Source organism: Monodelphis domestica, chromosome 1, assembly GCF_027887165.1.
Source record: "Monodelphis domestica isolate mMonDom1 chromosome 1, mMonDom1.pri, whole genome shotgun sequence".
Classification (NCBI taxonomy): domain Eukaryota; kingdom Metazoa; phylum Chordata; class Mammalia; order Didelphimorphia; family Didelphidae; genus Monodelphis; species Monodelphis domestica.
The window spans coordinates 405,916,845-405,941,559 of record NC_077227.1 but is presented as its reverse complement, the minus strand read 5'-3'; the positions used below and the strand labels follow the sequence as shown (position 1 = coordinate 405,941,559).

Sequence of the window (24,715 nt, the reverse complement as noted above, 5' to 3'; positions counted from 1 at the left end):
TTTGTTTTTTAATGAATTCTTTTCAATGAATTTTTGTACATCTTTTTCCACTTGACCAGTTCTGCTTTTTAACAAATTATTTTCTTCAGAGAATTTTTGTGCCTTCCCTCATTTGACCTATTCTGTTTTTTAAGATGTTATTTTTTTCAATATTTTTGTCCCTCCTTTATCAAGCTGTTGACTCTTTTCATGATTTTCTTTTATCACTCATGTTTTATCCCAGTTTTTCTTCTTCCTCTCTTCTTTGATTTTTAAAATCCTTTTTGAGCTTTTCCAGGAATTCTTTTTTTTTTTTTGGCAAGGGGTGAGGGAGAATATAGCCTGAGACCAATTCATATTTTTGCATTTGGCTGTTTTGACATTATCTTCTAAGTCTGTGTTTCAGTCTTCTCTGTCACTGTAGTATTTTTTCTATGGTTGTGCTCTCTCTCTCTCTCTCTCTCTCTCTCTCTCTCTTTTTTTAATTGGTTGCTTATTTTCCAGCCTGTTTCTTGACTTTTAACTTTATATTAAAGTTGGGTTCTGCTCCTGGGATGAAGGGGAACTCTCCCAAGCTTCAGGATTTTTATAGTGCTGTTTTCATAGCTTGTTAATGGGATTATATAAGTTTTCAGTTCTTCCAGGATGGTACTATCTAAGGAAAGTTGTGGTCACTGCTCTCTTGGACTGTGCTCTAGTCTGTAAGTGACCACAGGCATTCGTTTCTGCCCTGCAGCTATGTCCAGGGTCCTTGGTCCAGCTAATTCTTCTCACTCTGGGATTGTGACATGGAATATGACATGGGCAATGCAACCGAGTCCTGTTCCCAATGTCCACAAAAGGTCCCCTGTATTCTTCATCTGACCAGTTGTTCAACCCCCTTACCATATGTGAACTCAGCTTCCAAAGTTCTAGCTTGCTGGGGCATAGTCTGCAGTAGGGTACCTGCACTAGACTACACTCTACTCTCACCCCAGTGAGATAGGCCTTTTCCTGCCTACCATCTAAATTAACTTGGACTAGAAAATGGTTTCACTGCATTATTTTGTTATTTCTACTACTTCAGAATTCATTTTGAGGTGTTATTTTTACATTGTTTGGTGGAGAATTTGGTAGAGCTCAGGCAAGTCCCTGCCTTTATTCCACCATCTTGGCTCCATTCCCCGTCACCTCCCCCCAGAGTGCTCAAATTATTTGCCCAGGATCACAGAGCTTATAGGAGACAGCATGGTTTATTGGATAGGACACCAGGTTTGAATTCAAGAACACTTGCCCTGGGTCACACAGCTAGTAGATATTTGCAATCATATTTGAACTCATGTCTTTCTGACTCTAGGCCTAGCCCTCTATCCAGTGTATCCTTAGCAAGGAAGGAAGGATAAAAGAGGGAACAAATAAAGGAGGAAGAAAAAATTAAAGGGAAGTAAGAAGAAGTTTCTTAAGAGCAGAGACTGTTGGTTTTTGTCTTTGTTTTTCCCTTACCTTGCATAATTCCAGTCCTACTGGAAATAATAAGTGCTTTTTAAACTGAAGAAAGAAAAAAAAAAAGAATGCATCCAATCCTGACCCAGACATTTATTGCAAGACCCTAAGAATTCACTTAACTTTCTGTGCCACAATTATCTCATCTTTAAAATAAGACCATTAAACTCAGGGCCTTCTAAGGTCCCTTTCAGCTCCAAATCTATTCTAAATGTTAGAGCACAAGATGAGTACTCTTTCCAGTATATCAAAACCTGCTAGAATGTTTCCTGAGCAAAAATGAGCTCAATCTGATGGATCATTGAAATAAGTCTTAAATTTGACCCTGAGGTGCTCTGGAAAGGAAACTGCCATTTTCATTTGCATAGCAGTTGTGTATTCCTAATGGAATAGAAGTTCCTGGTTGGCAGGGGTGAGAAGAGCTAAATACTTCCTCCTAGAGGGAATGTGGCTGAGTTAAGATAGGCTTGGGAAACTGCAGCTCAACAGACTAGTTTAGAAGTTAAGTACTAGTCTAGGTCTAGGAAGTTTTCTTTTTATGCTTTTTTTTCTAATTACCTTCCCTGGTATATTATTTTTTAATTTACATATTCTCTTTGACATTGTAAATAACCTCCAAAAAACTCACTCTCACACTCTGGAGTGTGTAGAGATGAAGTAGAAGGGGGAAAAGGAAGCAGGTGCTAGAAGCCAGCACTGAGATACAGAAGTGAGGGTAGGGGCAGTAGAGCAAATGATCAACGTTTGGCTATGGCAGAATTTTGAACTCCAAGGTCAAGGAAGATGGGGATGCACAACCTTGTCAGGAGTTCATTTGAAGCTTAAGAACAGGACTTCTTAAACTTTTTTTGTGTTATGGACCACTTTGGCAGTCTGGTGAAACCTAAAGTGTTCATAAAGAGATAACATAAAATATACAAAAGAAACCAGTTATTTTGAGATTAAAGATGTAACTTTTTTCCCCATCCAAGTTCAGAGACTTCCTGAAATATTTATCCATGAATTCCCCAGTCTTTGGACTAAGATCCAATTTGATTGAGAAAATTACAAAACATGAAGCCTCTAGGCAAAGATCCCCCTTGAACTGATTCCAAGTAGAAGTACAGGTGCCTTGGAATGGATTCAGTGAGGCTTACGTCCCAGAGCAATATTCTTTATAACCTATAATATCAAGTAACCTTTATAACCTATAGCTACATTATTATTATTGGTAATAAATAGTGCTAAAGAAATCAGGGGGGAAATGACAAAAGAAAAGAAAGCAATTATGAAAAACAATGGCATCTTTATGAAATGAAAGAAGTATTTTAAAAACCTTTCACCGTATATGTATTTTGTGCAATAATTTCATATATACTTTTTTTTCCTTTTCAAGATCTCTTTTATATGATACAGCCTGTAGTTGGGCCAAAATGGTATTGTTGTCTATAAGCTCTCTTTTGTTACATAGTCATGTTTATTAATTGCTTTGTGTACTAGACCTTTTCTCCCCAAATAGATAGCCTCTTCCAAGTGGAGCTTATGTAAAATAGTATCTTTCAACAAACATTTGTCAAATCCAGGTCCAACTCTATTTTGTAGATAGGGAAACTGAGACCCAGGCAAGTCGAGTAATGCTTCACTGAATGCTACATCATTAGCTAAATCTCTAAGACCAGAAAGAATGAGACTTGATTCTAGTTGGATCATCACAGTAAACTAAGTTTGTGGTGGTTTTCTAGCCCCAAATCTAGCATTGATTTCTGAAAGGTCATGCAAAGATTTTTTGCAATTGCTTCTGCCATGCTCTAAAATCTGTCACAGTAATTTGCTCTAATAATCGAAAGAAAGAGGGATGGGTAGATTCTGTTTTGGATGTCTAATTAATTGTGCAATTCCTAAGAAGTAGACTTACTCTAGGAAATAAAATAATTTTTCAATTTTGTTAAAAAAAATGCTTTGTAACTCTAAAAATTCTGTGATTTGGAGAACCAGAAATAATATTAGAATATTAGATATTAGAATCTATATCTCCAGACTCCAAATCTACTGAATCATCAGATTAATCCAAATTTTACCTCCCAAAGAATCTCAAAGTTGAAAGGAACCTCAAAGATCATGTAGTCAAACTTGTGTGTGAATAGAAATCTCTGAAAAGTGACCATCCAGCATCTAATTGAAGACTACAATGAAAGAAGGTCTGCTACTTCCTGAGCCTGCCCCCACATCTTTGGGATAGTTCCCTTTTGATTCTGTGTTGACTAATGAAAGAGAATACACATAGAAAAGGTTAATGATTTCTTAACATAAATAAATGCTGGCTAATTCCAACTACTTGGTGTAAAGGGTACAAGGAAACAAGTTCCAAAAGTTTAAAACAGCTTATATTCACAGTTTGTTACAAAATTTAAATGTTTATTATAAAATTCTATTCAGCTCCATGTAGACCCCCCACTGACAAGAAAATGATCAGGAGATGAAACCTACCCATGAAACATTTAGGAAACAAGACTATGTAGAATCAAGTTCCTCATTTTGCCACTGACATTTGGAGATTGTTATGATAATGCAGATCTAGGGCAGCTAGGTGACCCAGTGGCTAGAGTGCCAGTCCTCAACTCTAGAGGACCTGAGATCAAATCTGGCCTCAGATACTACCTAGCCTGAGTCACTTTCCCCCAATTGCCTGGCCCTTACCACTTTTCTGCCTTAGAATTAATACTAAGCCAGGGTAAGGGTTTAAAAAATATTTGTGATATGGATCAGAATAGAGAATGCAACTCTCCAATGGGATCTCTTAAGAAGGAAAAAAAATTACAAAATGAAGTGTACAAAAAGTACTCACAGATTCCTCAAATGTTAGCAATGTTCTGTAGGCTAAAGGGACCAAAGTGGAAGATAAGAGTCCTATGTTCAGGACCTTACTCTGCCACTAATTCACAGTGTAATATAAATCAGTTCACATTCCCTCCCTGGGCCTCTTCTAAATCCTCTCAGATCCTATCATCTCCCATCTGCAGCAATGAAACTTATTTTGCAGTTCTCCATATTATCAAATAGGCCTCTTGGGGTATTTTGGACCAGGGTCCCAGGCCATAGGCCTCTACCATTATGCAGGGAAGAGGACACAGATGACAATGAGACCTTATATTGCAATCTCAGCCAGAGTCCTTCCCACCTGGTTGGCTTACTGCAAAGTTTATAACCAAGGTGCACTAGGTTAAGTTTTAGCAGATGTTTTCAGGCATGATTTGCTTATTCTTTTGAATGCAAACTTAGGGCTTGTTGTTGTGACCCTGACAGAGGACCTAATACAGCTGGGAGTCTGCCTGCCTGACTTTCACCCTACTTCTGAGATCAGAACCTCAATCCAGAACATTTCCCTACTGCTTAAGCAATCATCAGTCATTCTCATAAACATGAGTCTTCTTAGGACCCTTTTATAGTTATCCTCTCAGTTCCAGTGAATAGTTGAAGCCAGATCATTAAGGAATCTAAGAATTCCACTTTATAGCCTCCTAATCACCAAATAATTCTAACCACAAGTGATACACCAGCAATTGAAATGTTTTTTTGCAGATGGTAAGGGGTTGTCTAAACCTGTTCTTCCTATGAGTTTTGTTTATAACAGAGTGAAACACATAAGCCTGAAGCACATTCTTTTGAATCTCCTTGATATTGAAAAAGTATCTTTCTTTTTAAAAGATGAAGTTGTCTTGTGGATATAGTAAAAAATCTCCTGAACCTATGTGTGGCAAATGAATTTTCCTTTGTTTAGAGCAGTGATGTCAAACTTAAGTAGAAATGAATCCCTGTGGATTCTATATTGACTTAGAAAACACACATTAACAATATCTATGTGGTGGTGTATTTTTATTTATTTTGTAAACATTTCCCAATTACATTTTAATCTGATTCAGGCCCTCTGGGAGTTCTTCAGGCTGAATACAGCCCTGTAGGCCATAAAGTTAACACCTCTGATTTAGAGTAGATTTCCCTAAACCTGAAGTGTCTTACCTTCTCTTTCCCCTCTACTTAATTCTTATCTTTCCTTTAACATCCAGTTCATGTCACCATCCCAGAAAGTTTTCCTTGATCTAACCCATTACCTTCCTTCTTGGACCTCACATGGCATCATGTGATTTTTATAGCTCTAATGTGATATTGTGTATTATAGTTATCAGTGTTGTTGTCTTACTTGACTGTATGTTCCCTGCACCTAATAGTGCTCTACACAGTGTAGTCACTTTAACAAATATTTTTTTTAGGAGACAGTAGGTAGTTAAGTATATAGAGAATCTAGCCTTAGGCACGTCCTAGCTGTGTGACCATAGGCAAGTCACTCAACTGCCATTGCCCAGCCTTTACCACTCTTCTGCCTTAGAACCAATATATGGTATTGCTTCTAAGTCTAAGATGGAAAGTAGGAGTTTTTATTTCTAAAAAAACAAATACTTGTATATTGTATATTGTATTTTGATCAATTGAATTATTCCATTTTTGGTCAAAAGAAAGTTATTATTTTAGTCACGGTAAAAACTACTACTTCACTTTCTGAAAGATCCTTCCAAAAGAGGAGCTTAAAAAATGTTTTGAGCAATGGCAAGAATATTTCAGTATGTGTATATCCTCCCTAAATTGACTTGCTTTGTAGGCAAAAGCTCTAGCATCCATCTCTACTTTTCTACTTACAGTGACACTGTTGACCATTCTTTTTCTTCCCTGGATTTTCTTGACACAGCTCTCTCCTGATCATCCCCTTACTTGTTTGGCATTTACTTCTCAGTCTGCTTTTCTGGGTCATAATTAACCTCCTACCCAGGTTATACTTGGATATATCCCAGAGCTCTGTTTTCTGTCCCCTTCTCTACATCTCTCAGTGATCTCACCTCCTATTAATTCATTTGTCATCTCTTTGCACATGTCTCCTAGATCTACATATTTAGCCCTCTCCTCTCATCTGAGTACCAGCCCCACAAGCTGTTGACAAGCTGTCTACTAAATATTTACATCTGAACATCTCACAGGTATATGAAACTAATCATGTCCAAAATCTACCATTTTCCCTGATTTCTCTATTTCTATACCACCACCCTTCCAGACACATGATTTTAGTACATCAGTGTCATCATCAAAAGCTCCGAGTTGTGTGTAGAATAAATTGGAGATGGGAGAAATTGAAGGACAGTCTCTGTCAGGAGATTGTGGTCATAGTCTAGATGAGAGGTGATAAGAGCCTGAATTGGAGTGGTGCCTATGTGAGTGGAAAAAAGAAACTGATGAAAGAAAGGTAAAGGCAGAAATGACACTTAGCAACCACTTGAATGGAAGGAATGGAAGGACAAGGGAGAGGGAAGATTTGAATGACTCCAAGGTCTCCCATATCTGGAATGCACTCCTTCTCTGATACCTCCTAGAAATCCTACCTCCCTTCAGGGCTCAACTCATGTGTCACCAAGCCCATTTTACTGATCCCCACAATGGTTACTTCCCCCCCAGCCTCAAAAAATCTCTTTTTAGTTTACTTGAATAAATTTTCTTTTTACTTCTCTGGGTACATGTGTTTCTTTTGAGTAGATAGTAAGCTCCTTGAAGTCAGCAACTGTTTTTGTCTTTGTGTCTCTGCTATCCAGCTAGGGTCAAATGCAAAGTCCATGCTTGTTGAACTGAATTCAATTCAGGCTCTTATTATGTCTTATCAATATCATAATCCCTATAATTGCTATCCCTGTTTTCAGCCTTTTCTCTCTAATCCATCCCTCCCCAGTAACAAAATAATCTTTCTAAGGCATAGATCCCATTCATATCATTCTCCTATCCAAAAATTTTCTGTGACTTCTTATTGCCTAAAGAATCAGTCTATCAACTAATAAGTATTTATTTATAAACCTTTACTTACCTTCTGCCTTAGTATCAATTTTAAGACAGAAGAGTGGCAAGGATTAGGCAATTGGGGGTAGGTGACTTGCCCAGGGTCACACAGCTAGGAAATGTTTGAAGTCATATTTGAACTGAGGTCTTCCTAATTCCAGACCTGATAGAGCTATCCACCGTGCTTCCTAGCTACCCCCCCCCAACAAGTATTTATTAAACACCCGATATGTATTTTGTATTTGAAAATACAAAGCCTAAAGTCAAACAAACTGGAAGTTCTAGAAGTCATAAAAATACAACAAATATACAAAACAAATTCAAGGTAGTTTCTGAAGTTGGGAGTAGGAGATATCCAGAAAGTCCTCACATCAGAGATAGAACTTCTCATAGCTTAGCATTTGGAGTCCTTCATAGTCTAGTTCCATCCTCCCTTTCTGTCCTTATTTCATGCTACTTCTCTTCATGCATTCCATATTCCCATTTTCGCTAATCTAATCCTACCTGCTCCCAATTCTGTTTATTTGCACAAGCCTACCTGTGCATATCACTAGGCCTAAAACTCTCCAGACTCCAGTGGTTGAAATTCTTCTCTTTCTTGAAGGATCAGCTCAAGGACCACTTTGCCTGATTCTTCCACCTTCCTTTCCCACTTGCTCTAGCTAAATGGGATTTCATTCTCCCTCACCTTTCTAATAGCCCATTGTCTTGGTCTTCTCTTTGTACTTATTTTGATTTGCCTTGTACAGATCTTATTTGTGTTTTACTTTCCCTTCCCCCCACATTGTATTATAAACTTCTTGAAGCTAAGAGTTTTATTATGGCTCATCTTCACAGTTCTGATGTGTCTTACAGGGTCTTTCATATAGGGTACTCAGAAATTGTTGAGTTAAATTGAACCCTTATTTGGATCTAGGGGATGTTGAGGGGAGGAGTAGCAGTAGGGAGAAATGATGGCTCTCTTCAAGTATCTGAGGAGTTGTCATGTGGAAGACACATTAGACTAGTTCTGCCTTGCCATGGGAGGACATAAGAAGTTACAGAAAAAGAGGTTTCACCTCAATATAGGGAACAATCTCTTCACAATAAGATCTGTCCATAAATAGAATGGACAGCCAGCTCAAAGATAAGGTGTTCCCTATCATTGGAGGCTTTCAAGTAGAAACTGAATTCCTTGTCAGGAATGCTTTAGACGTTGTTCCTGTTTAACATTGGGGTTGGACTAAGATGATTTTTGAGAAGAGCCCTTTTCAACTCTTAATTCTTTAAGTTCTAGTATATTTTAATTTTAAAATAATTTCCATCGCTTCATAGTCAAACTTCATTTATCCTTTTAAACAAGGGGATTTGGGTTTGTTTCACTGAGAAGAATTTCCTTGTTTTATACTACAGGAAGTAGTCCTTTTATCAAGAAGAGAACTTCTGAACAATGGCGGTTTTTGATTCTCCCCAGGAAGCATTTGGCATTTTACGCCCAGTTTGTGTTCAGCTCACAAAGACACAGACCATAGAGAATGTAGAACACCTTCAGACAAAACTGCACACTATAGGTGATTCTGCTCTTCAAGACCTTCAAGAATATGTCCTCTTTCCCTTAAGATTCACCCTCAAGACTCCAGGTTCCAAAAGAGAAAGCCTGGTCCAGTGCGTAGTGGAATGCATTACATTTGTCCTTTCTACAACATGTATAAAGAAACAGGACCTCCTTCAAGAACTTTTTTCAGAGCTATGCCTTTGCCTGTCTTCTCCTAATTCCCAACAACCAGCACCTGTATCAGAAGAATTAAAATTGGCTGTAGTCCAAGGACTCCATACATTAATGCATTCAGCCTATGGAGACATAATCCTCAGCTTGTATCAACCTTGCACTCTTCCCCACTTAGGATTTGCTATATCTTTACTGTTAACTCTAGCAGAACAGGAGAAATCAAAGCAAATTAAAACTTCTGCCTTAAAGTGTTTACAAGTTCTTCTCCTACAGTGTGACTGCCAGGACCATCCCAAGTTGTTAGATGACACTGAGAGAGAACAACTTGGAGATTTGTTTGCTTCTTTTTTGCCTGGGATCTCAACTGCATTGACCAGGATTATCACTGGGGATTTTAAACAAGGTCATATGATCATCATATCTGCCTTAAAAGTCTTTTACAAGATAATTGGCTTCGTTATGGCTGATGAACAGTTAGAAAAAATTCCAAAAGACAAAAAGAAGCCTTCAGTTGAATGCAGGGTAGCAGAACTTATGGTCCACAGAGAAGCAAATTGGGTTAAAAATACTGGCAGTAAGTTGGCTACCCTTATTGAAAAAATAGTTGAATTTGTTTCAGTTCACCCACACTGGAAGGCAAGGATGGAACTGATAGAACTTGTCCAGGATCTTCTATTGAAGTGTAGACAATCTTTGTTGAATTCTGTTGGCCACCTTTTGAAGGCTCTGGTGGGTTTGGTAAATGATGAGAATGCTGATGTCCAAAGCAGATGCAATAAAGTTCTGAAAACTTTTGCAGATCAAAGGATAGTTGTTGAGAGCAGGGCACTTGCTGACATCCTGTCAGAAAATCTACATTCTCTTGCTACAGCCCTTCCCCGCCTTATGAGTTCACAGGACGATCAAGGCAAATATTCTACTCTCCTCTTGTTACTTGGTTACCTCAAACTCTTAGGCCCCAAAGTAAACTTTGTTCTCAACTCTGTGGCCCACCTTCATCGGCTATCCAAAGCACTCATACAAGTTCTAGAACTCGATGTGGCTGATGTGAAAATTGTTGAAGAGCGCCGCTGGGGCCCTGATAGATTGGCCGAATCCTCAAGTTCATTGTCAGAGCCACCTTTATACAAAAGCAAAAGCCAGAGGAAATATTTTCGCTTCTTCACAGATGAGCGGATTTTCCTGCTCCTGAGGCAGATATGTCAGACACTTGGCTTTTATGGGGATCTCTATCTGCTTGTGGATCACTTCACCGAGCTGTACAATGAATCAGTCATTTATAGAAAACAAGCTGCCATGATCCTTAATGAGCTGATTGTAGGGGCTGCAGGGATTGAGGTGGAAGTTCTCCATGAAGATAAGAGCATGGCAGGCTCAGAAGAACTGAGGCAGGTCATCACATCCATCCTTGAGGAATACATAAGCCAAAAAAACTGGTATTTGGTCACCTCTAAGGAAGCTGAGGGAACAATGAAGCATTCACACCTTCAGGCCATCACATCAGATGTTCACACCTGTCATCTTGCACCACTTCCATCGTCTTCAGAGCTTAGTCTCACTGTCTGTTCTATGAATAGCAACATCTGGCAAATATGTATCCAGTTAGAAGGGATTGGCTGCTTTGCACATGCACTAGGAAGAGAATTCCGTTTGCTTTTAATGTCAGCTCTCTACCCCGTGCTTGAAAAAGCTGGAGACAAAACTCTGCTTATTAGTCAGGTGGCTACCAGCACCATGATTGACATTTGTCATGCCTGTGCCTATGACTCTCCCCGGGACCTGATCAATAATAATGCTGACTATTTAGTGAATGAGATTTCCTTAAATCTACATCAGATGGCACGGTCCCCTCATACCCCAATAGTCTTGGAAATTATGTTCCAGAACTCAGATGCTAGCTTGCTTCCTTTGATAGAAGATGTGATTCAAGATGTACTGTTCAGCCTGGATCAGTTTCATGATGAGAGAGCTGCTTCATTCCTCAGTGTCCTACACACAGTGTTGGCAGCCTTAGGTAGAGTGGAAACCTTTTCTGGTATATAATTTGGGGAACTATATCTATATTATAGCCTACATACTCCCAGGCTTTTACTATTTGTAGTTATGATTTGAGGTACATAATTTGAATAGAATTATATCAAAATCTATAGAACAATAGACTGTGTTAACTCATTTTGTTATGTTCTTTTGAATTTCTAATGATTAAATGCATTAGCATGTGTAAAGTGTGCTTTGCAAACCTTAAAAGTGCAATATAAATACTAGCTGTTTCATTTAATGGTAATTGAGAATTGGCTATGTCTTGCTAATGGTAGAATAGGAATAGCCTGGAAAATTGAGCACTGTATCACAGATAATTCAGAAATCTCATTTTAGCCTTAAGAAACAAAGACCTGAGAATGTTAGAACCAGAAGGTACCAGTGAATATCTCTTTCCTGTATATAGGTCTTGGTCAGTGGTGACAAGGCAAGCTTCATTATAGGTCATAAATTTGGAATTGGAAAGAAATCTTAGGAGTCATCTAATCTAGACTTCTCATTTTACAGGAAAAGAAACTGAAGCCCCCCAAAATTCAATGGTTTGGTAAAAATCCTACCATTTAGTTTGTGCAGTTTAGTCAGTAGCAGAGCTAGGAGTTGGACTTAAGTCCTGACTCAATGCAGTGCTCTTGCCTCCTACACCATCCAAGAAAGGTATGATTGAATACAAGCTTAAAGAGCTTGTTCATCCTCCACTGCCTTAAGCAATATGAATGACTCATTCCAGATCCTTTGTTTCTTCTCACTTGCATTAGACCAATAAGATCTACAGAGAGCCTGCTTGTGTACTGTCTCTACCTCCCTCCCTCTCTTTCCGTCTTGGTGTATGTGTGTCTGTCTGTCTGTCTGTCTGTGTCTCTCTCTCTCTCTTTCCCTTCCCCTATCTTTTTCCCCTTCTCTTCCCCTCCCTCCCTCTTTCTTTCTCTCCTCTCCTCCTTCCCCTTTGTGAGACCAAACCCTTAAGAAGACTTTCAGTCTTTCATCCACAGTAATGAGAAATAATGTTCCCAGGGACCTACAAGTTTATGAGCTATTAGAGATGGAAAGGACCCTAGAAGTTCTCTAGTCCAACCCTCTCATTTTATAGAGAAGGAAGCCAGGCCTGTAGAGAGGAAGTGACTTTACTGTTGTTCAGTCATTTAAGTCATTCCTGACTCTTTGTAACCCCATTTAGGGTTTTCCTGGCAAAGATGCTGAAATGGTTTGACATTCCCTTCCTCAGCTCATTTTAGAGAAATGGAAACTGAGGTAAACAGTTAAGTACCCAAGGTCACACAGCAAGTGTCTGAGGGCTGACTTGAACTCAAGAAAATGAATCTGCCTAACTCCAGGCCCAGCTCCCTATCTACTGCAACTCCTAGCTGCCCCAAAATGACTTGGCCAAAGTGACAGAGCCAGTATCTGAGCCCTGGTCTCCAAAGCACTTTGTGCTATAACAACTTCTTCACTCAGGCCTCAGCCTTGCATGAGAATCCACCAATAAAAGCTCCTAACTTCCTTACTTCAATGACACTAAAACAAAGGTCAGACACCAAACCCAAATCAGATTTTCAGGCCTGTATTATTCCAGCACATCTCAATAGACAAGCTGACTGCTTCAAAGGAGAGAGGTCATCGCCTAATGAAGAGTGACCATTTTTGAAATTCATGTTAGCAATCGCTTCCTCCATGTCTGTCACTACATGCCTAAAACCAGTCATTTTGTTTCTCTATTGTGTGTCTTAAGTATCTAATGCCATATTGCCGGTATTTCAGCCATGTATCACTGACAGATCTTTGGAAATAATGTATTCCAACCCTCTGATATTTACTGAGCTCATTGACTCTCCCCAAATCACAGAGTTCATTAGCAGTAGAGTTCAAACTAGTCCCCTGGTTTTAAACTCTGAGTCTCTGGTTGCACCTCTGAAATAGGAAGACAAGTCTTTTTCTTTCTTTCTCCCAGAAAAACTCTGAGGTTTTATAACCAAAGTAAGAAATGTTAGAATAGAAAGTTAAGATTGATGCTAAAACTTCCTAGGAAAAGCAAATGTGTTAGGGCAGGGAGGAACAGCAAGATCCCAAGCAAAAGTTCTTAACCTACTCAGACCACAACTGTTTGAATTAAGAGGAATAATGAGGTACTGCTGATGTAAAGTCTGTCAGGATTACTAAATCAGCAAATTGGGCCTAAGAATTGTGTTTTATGATTGTTTAAACTTCAACAAAAATATATTTGGGAGGTGGAGGTTGGACGACTAGGTGGCTCAATGGATAGAGAGCCAGGCCTAGAGATGGGAGGTTGGGTTTAGTAGTTTTGGCCTCAGACACTTCCTAACTGTGTGGCACTGGGCAAGTCCTATAACTTCCATTGCCTGCCCTTAACACTCCTTGGCCTTTGAATCAATGCACAGCATTGATTCTAAAATGAAAAGTAAGAGTTTTTGTTTGTTCGTTTGTTTTTAATGTATTAAGCATCTACTGCATGCAGACCATTGTGCATAGAGATGGTATGGTATAGTGACAACAGCAGTATTTGGAGTCAAAGGAACCAGATTGGAGTTTCAGATATGCCACTTGGTACCTGTGAGTCTCTGACCAAGTCACTTAACATTTTTGGCTTCAGATTCCTTATCTGGGCATAATAATACACTGTTTGCTGTTGTTGCAAAGATTAAATGAGATGGTGTACCAAGAACGCACTTTGTAAAACCTTGAAGTACCATATAATGTCATCCATTTTAAAAAAGACTAAATGAAGTACCTTCCCTGACTATGTAGAGCTCCCAGTCTACTGTCATGGTGAGTAAAAGATAAAATGACTTGGGAAACAAAGGTTTGATCTGAGCACATCAATTTATTAAGCAACACATGTAATTAACAAATAGGCTCTAGGCCCCTTCCTCAGCTTAGGACTGAACCCTGAAATCAGGGGAGACAGACTTGTATACATTAAAAACAGTCAAATAAATCAAGTTAATTAAAAGGAAATGATACAACATTAGATAATTTGATTTCTAATTGAGTAAATGATTAGAAACTTTTCCAAGTTGGAAAGGAGGAGCCTGAACAAGTACAGTTCCCTGAATTTAGGAAAAGAGGTATCCTACTCCTCCCTAAGTATCTGTAAACAATCAAAGGAACATGGAAATAATAATAAATTGATTGGTATGGTTCTAGTTTTCAGATAATATATATGGGTTTCTTGAAATGTACATTTATGAGAAGAAAACTTGCATCAATCTTAGTATCTGACTGTGTTTCTGGTCAATATAACCTAAGTCTTTGTTTAAGGCTCTCTAAACAGCAGGTACAAGTGGTCCAGTTTCCCAGCCACACAGGGCTAGGTTCAAACAGGTTTTCTCTCAATTCCCACAACTGAATAAAGCCACCCCCTCCAAGTCAGAAATTGGAGTAGATCTATAATTGAATAGAAAGAGAAGTGAACTAGCTTCAGAATTGTCATAAGATGGAGTCATTGTAGTTCAGGCAGTTCCCACAATTAACGACTTGCTGTCCTAACCCCCCCCCCCCAATTTCCTCACTAGGGAGATGGTCCATGTGCATAAGCATAAAAAATAAAAAAGAATTAGCAGTTATTCTCATGGGTAGCAGAAAATGTCTCTTAAAACATCAACAAAGTGTTTAAAGAAGACTGTAGATGCTACCAGGTTCTTTCAACAAAGATATCCCTAAGTGAAAAGGGGCAATTTCTTTTTGCTATCCTTTTTTGATGGAAATAGTTCTTTAAGACTATGCAACTCCCTGTGTTCTCCAAGAAGCCTTTTGATTATTGAATAGGTTGTTATCCTGAATATACTTAGTAACTGGAAGAGAGTTCTGTATACAGATGGTCAGTCCTGTTGCCAGATAGACCGACCACTATAAACAAGTATAGTCATATATTCTTATTCAGAAGTCAGTCTCTCTGTAAGTTTGGTTTAAGTGAACTAGTTCTTCATTTTCATATCCTATCTGTATAAGTGTATGTATTTAGGGACAAGAATGGAAAGAATAATATTGAAGCAAATTATATTAAAATTATCATTGTGCCTGGTCTAACCTGAACCCAGTGTATGCTCCCTCCCTTCTTATTAATAAGGATATATGTAGGCCTTAACAGATTAAGACCATAGTATTTTAGAGTTAGATTGGCCTTCAGAAGTCATCTACTTCAGTGCCCACGTTTTCAAAATGAGAAAACAAAGCCCCAATTTTTAATACCTGACAGATTTCTCCTTGATGTTTTAATAAAATGAAGGAGTTAGAGTACACAGTAAGAATAACTCAAGTTTCTATAGGATAAGTTATTCTCAAAGTCTATCCCTAACTTTAACTACCAATAATCAAGCAAACCAGTTTCAAAAATGGAGAGCCTTGCATAGAAAATATACAACCAATTCAATTCAAGCATTTATTAAGCACTTGCTGTGTCCCTGGTAAGGTGCTAGGCACTGGAAGATAGAAAAAGAAAAAATGAAATAGACTCTTCCCATAGTAACTTCTATTTTATTTTAATATGTAAGCTACCTGAAATAAGCATTTGAGAATGAACCCTTGAATATTTGTCTGTTCCTGGGGATCTCCAGAACATACCCTACTACCTCTCCCATTACCATTAGGCACTACTAGTTAGTGCCTACACTTGTCTTTTTTTTGGAATCACATTTTTTGGTAGCTGTTGCTGCTAAATATCAGTATGATACTTTCTTCTTAGCCCGGTGGTTCCCAGAGGCCAAGGATGACAAACAACTCCAGAAACAGAATTTCAGGAAGGAAAAATATGATTTACACCAAGGCTCATCGACTCTTGGGAATGGATTTGCATTTACTACCCCTGCTGAAGAAATAGAACAGTTTTTGTTGAACTACCTCAAAAATAAGGATGTTGCGGATGGAAATGTCTCCGATTCTGATAATGAAGGTAATTTTTTTAATGGGCCTCCTGTTAGTGTTCCAAAATTTAAAGGGAAAGGGAAAATAGAGTGGTTTAACTCTAGCCTGTTGTCCTTACTGATGTTGTCCTCTCCTGCCCTACACATTTCCCCCACCCCCACTTCAGTTCAGATCTTCACTGAAGAACTGATAAATTACAAGAATTTCTTCAGGTTTAAAATGCCAAAAAATAATGAGCATGGTGGTCTCAGCATATTTAAAGTCTAACTTGTCCCGAGGGGCATCTGGGTAGTTCAGTGGATTGAGAGCCAGGCCAAGAGATGGGAGGTCTTAGGTTCAAATCTGACCTCAGACCCTTCCTAGCTGTTGTGACCACAAAAATATGGTTTTCAAGACATTGAATTGCCAAAACTGTAAAGATAATTTTTAGAATCTTGGTTTAAATCAAAAATAAGTGGTCGCCATGGGAAAAATTCCCAACTATGAAATACCCAAGTCAGCTGGGTTTTATGGAGATTTAATGAATACAAATGAAGGAATTAAGGGAAGGGAAAGAGACAGAGTAAGAGGAAATAGTAGGAAAAGGCTAGGGCCTAGGCCTTTTTAAGAGAGAAATTGAGTCAGTCTTTAATCACTCACCACAAGATTTTGCCCCAAGCAAAACTCCAATTCTTCACTGAAATCCTCAACTCCTGAACTGAGTTTCAGAGACCCAGCTGTGACTCCTTACCTCCAATTCAGCTTTTCAGCTTCCAAAGCTGAACTAAGTTCAGAGCCTCAAGCTCCTTCCTTTTAAAGAAAATTTTCTCTTGTGTCACCTCCCCTAAATTTTCATGTCTACCAATCACAGTAGACGCTTTTCCTAGGACTACCCATTCTTAGTTTTCACCACTCTCTAGTTCTCACCTTCTCTGGGTAGATTATGTCTTCTGAGTACTTCATACCTCTTTGCTAAACTTTGCCCTTTATAAGTTGCTTAACCTTTTTTAGTGATTAATTTGACCTTCATAGGTACTTAGCACCCTTTTGTATTAGATCTAAAAATAGACCTAGCTTAAGGGCTTTTGCCTCACTATAAATATGAGTTAAGTACATTTTCATTGTTCAGTAAGGAGTTTTACAACTTTATCTTCCCCTAAAGTATACCTCAGGGTGGAGTAATGTTAAAATTCCCAATATATTCCTGACCAAGTACCTCCATTGTTTAAATGGGGAATAGTCTTAACCAAATGTTCTAAGGTAGAGTCTGAGAAATTTTAAGATTCACATTGTGTGACCCTGGGCAAGACATTTAACCCCCTTTGCCTAGCCCTTACCACTCTTCTGCATTGGAACCAATACATAAGATGGAAGATAAGGGTTTTAAAAAAACAACATTCTCAGATTAGTTTGTTCTGTGAGAAGAGAACAAAATATTTTCTAGCAGTCTGTACTAGAACTCTTGGATGAATCAAATCTAATAATTCTGGGATAAACAGAAGTGGTAACTCATTGAAACTAACTACAATGAATTCTTTCTGAATAGCAGGAAAGATTGCAAATGTTATTTGGGATCTGAATAGTGATTTAGTCAGGGTTCAGTCATGGTTTCCTCCAAAGGCAAAGCTTCTTTATTGGAAATTTATTAGGTTATTTCTTCTCAGGTAAAGCCTTACCCCTTTCCTGAATACTTCCCACCCCCATTTGGCAACATTTTCAGTGGGAAAGATGGCTTGATAACTCATAGTCAGGATTTGCCCTACCTTGCTGAAATAGCTATCTTTTTAGGCAATCCATTGTTAGGAATCAATTGATATTGATCAATTAAAATGAAAAGATGTTGGAAGGGAACAAGCCATATAAATAAAACCTTCCAGTAAGAAAAACCAAGAGCCCTCCATCAAGATATTTTGATAGGTGAATTTAAACAGTGAATCTTTCTTTGGGAAAAAAAACTTGCCATCCTCACAGTTCTCATTCATCAAACACATGCTACACATTTGGCATTCATTGTACAAAATATTGATGATGTTCATCCACCCAGAGTAGGGTTTTCATTTATACCAACATGTTTAGTTGTTTTTAGTTGTATCTAATTCTTTATGACCTGTTTTTGGGGAATTTCTTTGCAAAGATACTGGAGTGGATTGGCTTTTGTTCAACTCATTTGACAAATGAGGAAACTGAAGCAAACTGGGTTAAGTGACTTGCCTAGGGTCACACAGCTAGTAAATGTGTGAGGCCAGATTTGAACTCGAGTCTTCCTTACTCTAGGCCTGGCGCTCTATCTACTGTGCCATCTAGGTTCCCCACATACCTGTATAATATCTAAAGTACCTTTCTGCAAGAAATCTAAATTGTGTCTAGACTTGTTTGCCATCTCTTGTATAGTAGACAGACCACCAGTATTAGGAATCAGAACTAGCTTATATATATACTAGCTCTGCCACTTGGTAGCCATAGGACTTTGGGCAAATCACTTAAATTCTCTGGGATGTCATTTTCTCACCTGTAAAATAGAAGTAATATCTATACTGATTGTCTCACATTCCTTCTCTGAAGCTGATTTAAGTCAAAGAACCTGGATTCAAATTTGAGCTCTTGAGGCAGCTAAGTGACTCAGTATATAGAGAGCACTAGACCTAGAGACCAGAGGTTCTGGGTTCAAATATGACCTGAGATACTCCCTAGTTATGTGACTCTGGGCAAGTTACTTAACTCCAGTTGCCTAACCCTTGCTGCTCTTCTTCATTGGAACCATTACTTGTACAAGTCTTTTTCCTTATTATCTCTTTGGGGTATAAACCCAGCAGTGTTATAGCTGGATCAAAGGGCAGACAGTCTTTTATCGCCCTTTGGGCAGAGTTCCAAATTGCCCTCCAGAATGGTTGGATCAATTCACAACTCCACCAGCAATGTATTAATGTCCCAATTTTGCCACATCTCCTCCTACATTTATCACTTTGCTGTCATGTTAACCAATCTGCGAGGTGTACCTCAGAGTTGTTTTAATTTACATTTCTCTAATCAAGAGAGATTTAGAACACTTTTTCACGTACTTATTGATAGTTTTGATTTCATCATGTGAAAACTGCCTATTCATGTTAGAACCATTACTTGATTCAATTCTAAAATAGAAGGTACAGGTTTAAAAAAAAAATCTCAGCTCTGCTATATCCTACCTGACCTTGAGCAAATTGCTTAACCACTTGGGAGACCTTCAGTTTCCTGATCTGTAAAATGAGAGGATCTGATTAGATGATTTCTAAAGTCTGTTCCTACCCTACATTTTAAATCCTATAAGATCAAATAAAATCATATGAGCAAAACACACTTTACCATTTTAAAAGGCTTAATAAATGTAAATTGTGTGGCATGACCTAGTGCAGTTGGCAAAGTATTGGCATGTGTGCCCAGCTAGCATAGGGTGGAGGGGTGAGAGAAGGGGAATTACTCAGGTCTCCCTCTTCCTAGCACCTGAGGACATTTTTTTGTATACTCTGCCCCTCTATCCTACTGCCCAAAGCAAGCACTTCCTCTCTCTATTCTCCAGGGCAACGTGGGGAACTCACAGGCATTTTGAAATTGTAGTTTACCAACACTGACCTAGTGAATAGGGTGCTAAGAGTCAGGAATTCATAAGTTCATATTCTGCCTCTGACATTTATTCTGTATGTGACTATGGAAAAAATCACTTCATCTTTCAAATTTTCAATTTCTTCATTTTTAAAATTGGATACAAAGTTCTCCTGAGTCTCAAATGAAATGATGTGTATAAAACACTTTGCACATTTTAAAGCATTAAATAAATGTCAGGTATCATCATCATCATTATTCAGTTTCTCGTCTCCAGTTTGTCCTAGCAGTCCCAAGGAATATGTGTGAGCACTGTTAGGCTTATCCATTTTTAACAAAGGAGGAATCATGTACAAAAATGTTAAAGAAAATATTTTAATCCATTTTGAATTTCACTGGGGGGCTGGAAGTGGGGGAAAGACCACTACCTTGAGAAGTGGTCTTGGATTTAGTTTCAGAGAGATTCTCCCCACAGATGCCAATTGTGCTCTGTTTTCCAGAGGAGCAACCACCCCCGTCAGAGGCAGAAATGAATGATGTCTGTCCAGATGTGGAAGCCTTACTTCCAGTTCAGACCCAGATAGCCAAGGATGTGATGGAGAGGTGCATTCACTTGCTGTCTGATAAAGATCTGAAGACACGCCTGAAGGTCAGTGTGCCTTGTCTACTGTGTATTTATAGACTGTGGGATGTAAAGAGGGTCGGCCTGGTCAGGAATGAATGCATTGATAAAAGAGCAGCCTCCCTTATCTTCAGGTCCATGTGTGGTGGCCAAGAGAAGGCCCTGGAGGAATTTATCTGTGAGATGATGATATTATGTCTGTCTATGCCAGCTCAATTACTAGGAGAGAGCTGATCCCCTATGAATCAAGAAGCAACATAGTTATATTAAGTTCAAAGAATCCATAGGAGAAAGTGATAGACTTCAAAAACCATTTCTTTTTCTGAATACCTTTTAATATAGGATGCAAGCTTTGATTCTGCTAGTATTCTCACGTTTTTGAAAGTGGTCATTCTTCCATGCCTACCAACATTTCTTATCTCTGTTTTCCTTCTTTTGAGAGACACCAATAGTTACTATGTCCCCTATTCTCCACCCCCAAAATCCCCAAACTCCAATTACTTCATAGATGGAGTTTAAAATGAGAAAGCTTACAATATCTGTACCCTTTTTTAATTTTTAAAATCTTTTTTCCTCCTTGCTGTTGAATCCATTATACTGGTATGTTTCTCAGTCTCCCCAAGTCAACCATGCACAATGAATCCTTATGCAGCAGAGACAAAGACAGAACTGACTAGGCATGAATGAAAACATGTCTCTGGTGACCATTAGCCACAACACTAACTGGGCTTTGGGCTGAAAGGTACAATGTACTCTCTCATGCACTGAAAAAAAGAATCCTAGATCCCACTGCCACCATGACCACCTTTCTGACTTTCTCCCCACCCCCAACCTTTTACCCAGCCCTCTCAAAATCCTTAAAATCAAATTTGTTGTCTATCAGCTTTCATCTTCAGACCTTTCACTACTCATTAACCCATTCTCGTCTTGTTTTCTCAGGTTCTGGATGTGTTGGAACTGTGTGTGACAGTTCTGCAATCTCATGAGAACCAGCTACTTCCCATGATACATCGAGTCTGGCTGCCACTCGTGCACCGACTTACTAATGATGACCCCCTGGCTGTTCTCAGAGCTTTTAAGGTACATCATTGACCTCCCCAACACTAGATTTGAGGTCTTAGTGGAGTTATAGAGAGTTAAGCTTTCAGTGTCTGGAACAACATGGTCTACTGCACTGAGGTCAAGCTCAAATAAAAATGGGAGCCACCAAACCATGCATAAGGATCCCTTTGGCTGCATATTGACTTAGGAAATCACATATTAACATTATCTATGTTCTGTTGTATTTTATCTTTTTGTTGAATATTTCCCAATTACATTCAATCTGGTTCAGACCACAGTGGGGAGTGTGGTGGGCCACATACAACCCGTAGGCCTCATGTTTAACCTTTCTGATCAAGGGGAAAGAACATCTACCTACAAGGGAATTGGCCTCTGCCATTCCTTCACCATGTAAACTGAAGCAAGTCACTGCTTAGCCTTCTGTTTCCTCAGTTGTCAAGTAAAGATGACCTGCCTAACTCACAGGGTAATTGTGGGAACAAATGAGAGGTATGCAAGAGCACCTTCAGAAGTTAAATATATAGAGAAGGATGAAGTGGTATTCTTATTTTTGGGGGGAACTTCCTGATTTTCTTTGGTCTTTATTGAAGCAGAAGAAAGAAAGGAATTTATTAAATGCCCTTTGTGCAATGTAAGGATAATTTTAGGGTTATAACCTAATCTAAATTAATTTTGGTTGGTGCCAGGGAATATCCCAAATACAATACCCAAGTCAGTTTGCAAATTTATGGTGGTTTAATTAATATAGAGGGAAGGAATTAAGGAGAAGGGAGAAGGAAAAGGTGTAGGATTTCTCCCGCCTGGCCTGTGCCAGGGGTAGTTCAAGGTCCTCTGCTATGAGGTCTCTGAAGAAGATTAGTGGCTTTCTAAAAGGATAGTGTTTGGAAGGTAAAGGAGAAAGAATCAGCCTAAACTCCGAGAGGACTCAGTAAAGACGCCTCACCTGAACTAGGCTACTCAGATTCCTCCAGTATGGTATCAAGGAAAACTCACCACTAAACTCAGACAACAGCAACCGCCACCCAAGATGCCGAAACCCTCAGCATGCTCTGCCAGCCACTTCTTGGCCGCCAAAGATAGCAGAGAGAGGAAGTGACACAAAATATATAGACGGTTTTTACATCACTTTCCTGCATCTTACATGTACAAATGGTAGCTTAAGCTTGACTTGGGACAGCCCAGGGGTCTGTCAGTTGTTTCTGATTTGTCATTTGCTAGCACATGACTATCATAGGCCATCCTCCTAAATACTTAATCCTTAAGTATGGGTGTAGACATTCCTGTTTTTGTTAGATAAGTAGGGTGGAGTAATCTAAAATTCACAATCCCCCCAGTGATGATTGGGAGACTAGTCTCCCCAATTGATCACTAAATGTAATCATCCTGCACCTCCATATCCCTGAAAATGACAAAAAATCAGAACAGGGAATGAAACTTCCCTATCAAAATAAAATTCTAGTTATTTTCTTCTTATAGTATGGCAACTTCCTGTAGTCTTGGCTGCAAATGGGTAAGTGAAATATTACTGCATTCTGTCCTACAGACTTGTGGGATAGAAATTACTTTAAACTGGACCTGTACAAGGGCCTATTAAGAATTTATTCTTGTTTACTCAACATTTTATATACATAGATTTTGATATTTTGATTCTGATTTTGAATTTTTTTTCTTCCAAAAGTTTTAACTTTCTCCCATTTTTTTCTTTATGTTTTTTGTTTTTGTTTTTTTGGTTTTTTCCTCTTCTTTTGATAAATGACTCATACAACCCCATAACTCAACCATGCATCCTGAGCTGAACTGGATGTTTCTTAACACCCACTTCAGGGGGGCATTGTATTTTAATAAAATTCCAAGATTTTGAAATTTTGTTTGAGAAAAGATCTTCAAGGAAGAAGCTTGCTAACTCCTAAATCCAGAGAATGAACTGTTGCAGAAAGATGCCAGAAAACCTACACTACATCAAGAAGATTCAGAATGAACTTTGGGTGTGGTTGATTGAACTGAAGTTTGATTGAACATTTATTTGATTGCATACTCCTATGCCAACTGCCCCCTAATTGTTTTTTGTCAATGCGCCCAGCAAACATTGGTTTTGCTGTCTGTCTTTCTTCTATTTCCCTCTTCTATCTAACTATTGTAGTTTCCTCTTAGAAGGTGAAATTATGTATGCACCTGCAGTTAGAGCAATAGGCACTGTACTAAGCACTTTACAATTATCTCCTTTGATACAAGCCTGAGAGGTAGCTACTGTTATTATTCTTGTTTTGTAGTCAAGGAAACTGAGGCAGACAAATGTTAAATGACATTTGAACTCGGGCCTTCCTGACCCCAGGCCCATCAGTCTATCCACCACAACAGTAGGTGCCTAGCTACTGTTGTTTTAATATTATTTTTATGTGTCTGTAGTATCTACTTACAAAGCCAAAATATAAATCTAATTTTTTTCATTAATACTATTCTGAAAGTAAGAACTTCAAAATGAAATATATACAGTATTGCTGAGAGGTTGTGTTTAGAGGTGCTCTTTCTTTTATGAAACTATCCATATTTTCAAGAGAAGTAACAGAAAAAGAGGACAGGATAGAAAAAGGGGGGTAGGATAGGGAATAGAGGACTAGATCTCTAATTTCATTGGTTTAGGGAACTCAGAGCAAGTTGTCACCTTCTTTTCAACTTTTAGTCTTAGAGAGTTGCCCAGAACACTTAGAGCTTATGTGACATACACAGGATCACAGAGCCAGTGTTTGTCTGTCCTGGCTTCAAGGTCAGTGCTCTAACCATTACACTGCACTGCCTCTCAGGAAAATAGAAAAAAAGGAGAGAAATATGATTTTTTATGTTCCCTATTAGTGCTTTGTCCCCTTTCACCCCAAATATGTTTTTGACACTGGTAGACTGTTGTCATTTTGTGCTTTCCTGTTGAAGTACCTCAAGTATGTACCTAGATCTACCCTAGATAGCCATTTTGTGAGCTCATTATTGTTTGTCCAAGATTCTTCAAGATACCCTCTTGTTGTTTATCAGGAGACCTTAAAGAATATTGGTTACTATCCTTTGTATTCGGTCCTTCACTAGAGCAATGCATCTGTATATGTTCTGCTAGAAAGGTTAAATGGAGACATGCAAAGAAACTGCATGTTCTGGAGGGGAGAATAATAATGATTAAAGCTCATGTTGGTACAGCATGCTGGGCTCCTTGCCCAACAATCCTGGGAGGCAGGCAGGGAGTGCAACAATTACCTCTCCGTTTGATGAAGGAACTGAGACACAGAGGGGAAGTGATTTGCCCAAGGTCACAACTTGTTTATGTGAGAGTCAAGGCTCAAACCCAGATCTTCTGCTCTCTTGTTCACTTTGTATTTGCCCCATCTCCCTCCCTCCCTTCCTTTCTTCTCTATCTCCCTCTCCCTCTCTCTCTCTCTCTCTCTCTCTCCCTTTTTCTCTTTCTCTTCCTCTCCCTTCCTCTCTCCTCTCTCTTTCACTTCTTTTCCCTCTCACTGTCCCTCTCTCCCCCCACTTTGCCCCCACAGTTCCTTTATCAG

General features: G+C 38.8%; 1 protein-coding gene across 5 annotated transcripts in view; it reads left to right on the top strand.

Annotated features, from left to right (window-relative positions):
• The window catches only part of TTI1 (TELO2 interacting protein 1), a 60,723-nt gene that overhangs the window by 14,117 nt on the left and 21,891 nt on the right, over positions 1-24,715 (top strand). For 3 of the 5 annotated variants that reach the window (XM_007474368.3, XM_007474366.3, XM_007474367.3), the window contains exons 2-5: positions 8,704-11,033; positions 15,756-15,962; positions 19,990-20,138; positions 21,051-21,191. In XM_007474368.3, the coding sequence (XP_007474430.2) occupies positions 8,741-11,033; positions 15,756-15,962; positions 19,990-20,138; positions 21,051-21,191 (2,790 nt within the window). In that variant the 5' untranslated portion in view covers positions 8,704-8,740. Of the gene's footprint in view, positions 1-6,372; positions 6,468-8,703; positions 11,034-15,755; positions 15,963-19,989; positions 20,139-21,050; positions 21,192-24,715 lie in introns of all 5 variants that reach the window. The other 2 variants (XM_056811934.1, XM_056811933.1) reach the window with 1 other exon arrangement.